This window comes from Wasmannia auropunctata, unplaced genomic scaffold (genome assembly GCF_000956235.1).
Source record: "Wasmannia auropunctata unplaced genomic scaffold, wasmannia.A_1.0 LD335556.1, whole genome shotgun sequence".
Classification (NCBI taxonomy): Eukaryota; Metazoa; Arthropoda; class Insecta; order Hymenoptera; family Formicidae; genus Wasmannia; species Wasmannia auropunctata.
The window spans coordinates 98727-102553 of NW_012027334.1; the positions used below are offsets into that span (position 1 = coordinate 98727).

At 39.0% G+C, this 3827-nt stretch overlaps 1 protein-coding gene across 1 annotated transcript in view; it reads right to left on the reverse strand.

The window, feature by feature from the left end:
- Positions 1–2436: 2436 nt before the first annotated feature.
- Positions 2437–3827, reverse strand: part of LOC105456740 (synaptic vesicle glycoprotein 2C-like) — a 5679-nt gene continuing 4288 nt past the window's right edge. The window contains exons 9-11 of the mRNA XM_011701012.1: positions 3330–3489; positions 3119–3246; positions 2437–2613 (exon numbers count right to left, since the gene is read on the reverse strand). Of these exons, the coding sequence (XP_011699314.1) occupies positions 2558–2613; positions 3119–3246; positions 3330–3489 (344 nt within the window). The 3' untranslated portion in view covers positions 2437–2557. The remainder of the gene's footprint in view (positions 2614–3118; positions 3247–3329; positions 3490–3827) is intronic.

The following is a 3827-nucleotide window of genomic DNA, read 5'->3' on the forward strand; positions in this document are numbered from 1 at the left end:
AGCACAGGTCGTTTCAAGGAGGGGGAGACGGAAGAGGGGTTCACTGCTCCACGCCGCGCTGAAACAAGACGAGCGTCAGCTGACAGGTCTGATCACTTTGACCGGCTGATCTCGAAATTTTAAACGTTTCCTTCGCCACGAAATCTGCAAATTACGTCCTATTCTACGCGGCAACGAGAGGCGAGGACGGCGGCATGGTCGGACCACGCGACAATGTCACGCCGTCACGTCGCCGCGAGGTGTGCCACGTACTTTATTTTTTTTTTTTTTATTTACCTCTCAGCTCTCGTCGGAACACGCAGCGGATTCGACGGGCGCAAAGAAAAACCGCGGAGCGTATAATGACGTTGCGCGGCCGCGCGAGCGGACGACGACGAGGCTCGTCGCCGAGGACGGGCGTTCGCTACCGTCGCGCGGTACCCACGGCGGACATAACCTTGAAGCGCCTCGGGTTCGCCAGCCGTATAGCCGTTCGCGTCTTTTTCCGTCGGGTTACGTCATCCCCGATGCTCGCGGGAGCGCGCGATCCCGACCCGCCCCGGGTCAACCAGGGCGCGGTTGACTCGTAATTCCGTTTCGATCGCCCGCGACTATATACACCGCCGGTCCAACCAGCCTCACGCACAGCGTCGCCCGCGAATCTGTGTTTACGTTTACGTGCGCGACGGGATTGACGGGAAACACAGGCGAGGACTGACGACAGTGACGACACTGTGGAGCACGCCGCCCGCGCCGCGGCATCGAATGAGCAAAACGCGCACCGTATTGTGTATTCACGTCCGGCAGTCGTTACGTCATCCCCGACGTTACACTCGGCGGAGAAATTCGCGCGCATCAGCTGACGGTCGCGGGCGTCGCGGCTGCACGACGGCGAGTCGGCGCCGACGTCTGGCGAACGGAAGTAGCGCCAAGGTCACGCGATGTTATCATTTCCGAGAATTTCCTATAATCGCGCGTGCTGTCAAACTCTGCCAGAGCCTCCGTCAGTTTCGCAGGATTAATTGTTAAATAAAGCTCACTTCGTTGAAAAAAAAAGAAATATGGATTTGTTCTTTTTAGCTGAAAACACTTTTCAGTGTTTATTCCTTTTTTTTCCTCCCAATGTCTATATGTTTCTAATAATTCATTTTTCTCGTGTATCAAAATTCTACTTATTACCATTTAATATAAATTAATTTTTGTATAATTATAAAAACAATACTTAATGGACACTTTTATCAAGTTAATTTAGTTTTACGATATAGAACTAACAATAAGATAGAATTTAATTAAAATTTTGTGTATATAATTAATTATATACATTTATTATCATAATTTATTTTATATTTAAATATGCCGTATATTAAATTTATTATTACAATCGTTAAATACTATATTATACACTTAAACATGCCTTTAAATTCATTATTATATGCCTATTAAATATATCTATTAAATTTATTATTACAATAGAAATTATTACAATAGTTAAATACTATAGTAATTAAATATATTTTTATAATTAAGTATATGTACATAGCAAAAATTATTAATACTTAATATAAATACTAATAATTTGTACTCATAAATGAATTTAAAAATTATTTCTATACAGATATCATAATAACTAATTTTGCGTAAATAATTAATAACGGATTTTGCATGCCATTCTCCTGGTGTAAAATATCGCCATACCGAGCTTTGGGAATTCCATGAATTTCCATCATATGTCATTTTTTATTAATTATGCAAAAATAATAAATAAATGTGATCTTTTACTGATTTGCTTTTACTCTTGCTGACTGCCGATCACGATAAATTTCATTACAATTGCACTTTTTTAAATCTTAATTTATTATTACAATAACGCCACAATCACAGTCATGTCGCGACATTAGTACTTCCGCACAGTATTAGTGCGTGTGTCATATTACAGATGCTAAAATAAATTAATATTCGATAAAGCTCGAAGATTGACGCTTGATGATCTTTAAAATATTGATGTTGAATCTGCTCATCATTTAATTCGTTTTACTGTACTTCTGATAATTCATAGAATTTTTTGTAAATACATAATTTGCTAAACGACGAGATAAATGACACTTATTGTTATTTTATTTATGCGTAAAATAACAGTTATTTTTAGTCCAAATTGTTTCTGGCTTTTTATATATAGGAAGCATAATGCATTATAATAATCGTTATATGTATATTAAAATAATTTACATTATTACAATTTTAATTTTTATTTTATCACAATATTTTAAAAATATATATTACTTAAATTTTATTAGATAAAAATTAAAGATAGTACTACTTATTTAAGTTTTATTTTTAACGTCTTAAATTCCGATTTTTGACTTTATGTTGTCTGTATTTTTTTTTTAATGGATAAATTCTAGTTTTGTTGGGTTTAATTCGCGCATCCCCTACAAAGGTATAAGTAAGCTCCTTCTCTTTTCTTAGCAAATAAATTTATTAATAAATACAACGAGCACCGCGAGAAGAAGAGAGTGTGGTCCAAGGCACAGATTCCTCAGGTCGTCCCGAGGGAAAGGCGAGAAAGAGCCTCCCTCTGCTAATCCAGCGTGTCCTTCCCAGTTCTTGGCAGCAGAAACGAGAAGAAACCGCAGGCTGAAAATCGATCGAGTTATATCACTGTATTCCGAGTGGATTAAGCTACTTATATCCCCCACATCTCCATCTTCCAATATGCATATTGGAATCCAATACCGTGGATCCCATGAAACGCAGGGAGATTTCAATAAGCCTTGGCGAAGAAACAATTGTAGAGTAAGCAGACAAATTAGTGTTAACCCGTTAAAGGACTCTCTTTTGAATGGTTTTGTTTAACACGAAATTTGAAAACAATTGCGTTCTTTTTTCAAAAATTTTACATTGAGAAACACATTTTGCTTTAATTTTGCCTTTTATTTTCAGAAGATATAAAACTTTAAAAAAATTCGCTTGGTGCGAAATCGCACCCAGGTGTCCTTCACGAGTTAACATCGCTCAATATTCAAATTCGTGAAACACGACCGAAACTCAATCTATTTTTATAGAAACACGACAATCGAGAGGAAGAGTTTAAACTGGATCCTGATCAGAGTGTTGAATCTTAATAGAAAGCTCCTCTTACCGAAGAGAAACGCGGCGAACAGTATGATGGGGATCACGCAGGCTAAATCGATCAGATAGCCGAACACCAGATTGCCGACCAGGGCGCCCAGACGGCCCATCGTCAGCGACAGAGCCGCGGCCATCACTCTGTAAACGTGGTGATTACCGGAATTAATAAATCTCAAATCGAAGGGGAGAATTTGAGATACTCGAATCCGCTGTTCGCCCACCTGAGATTCGTCGGGAACATGTCGACGATCACGCAGTAGACTAGAGAGATCCCGAGGGACGTGAGGGCCTCGAACACGCACGAGAGGATCAGGTTCTGCGTCGAGTTCACCACGTAGTAGAAGCCGACCGTCACCGCGCCCGAGACCACCAGCGACACGACTGAAAGCACAAGTAGCATCTCATTTAATTCTATTAGAATTTCATTTAATTATTTTGTGATTATAATTATACATCTCAAAATTAGAATCTTGACTGCAGAGTATCCAGAGATCTCTAATTAGACTAATTATTGTAGGATCTAATCTAATTTCGTTATGAAAATTGAAATTTAAATGGGAGAATCTGTATTTGTCTATATAGAGCTGCATATATATACATACAGGGTGTTCATAAAGTATCGGACCTCCCTCCCTCTATCTCAGAAAATAGCCAGGGAAATTTCCTAAAAGTTTTGTATTTAAAGTTTTTTTATCCAGTTAGTATTTTCTGAGATAGAG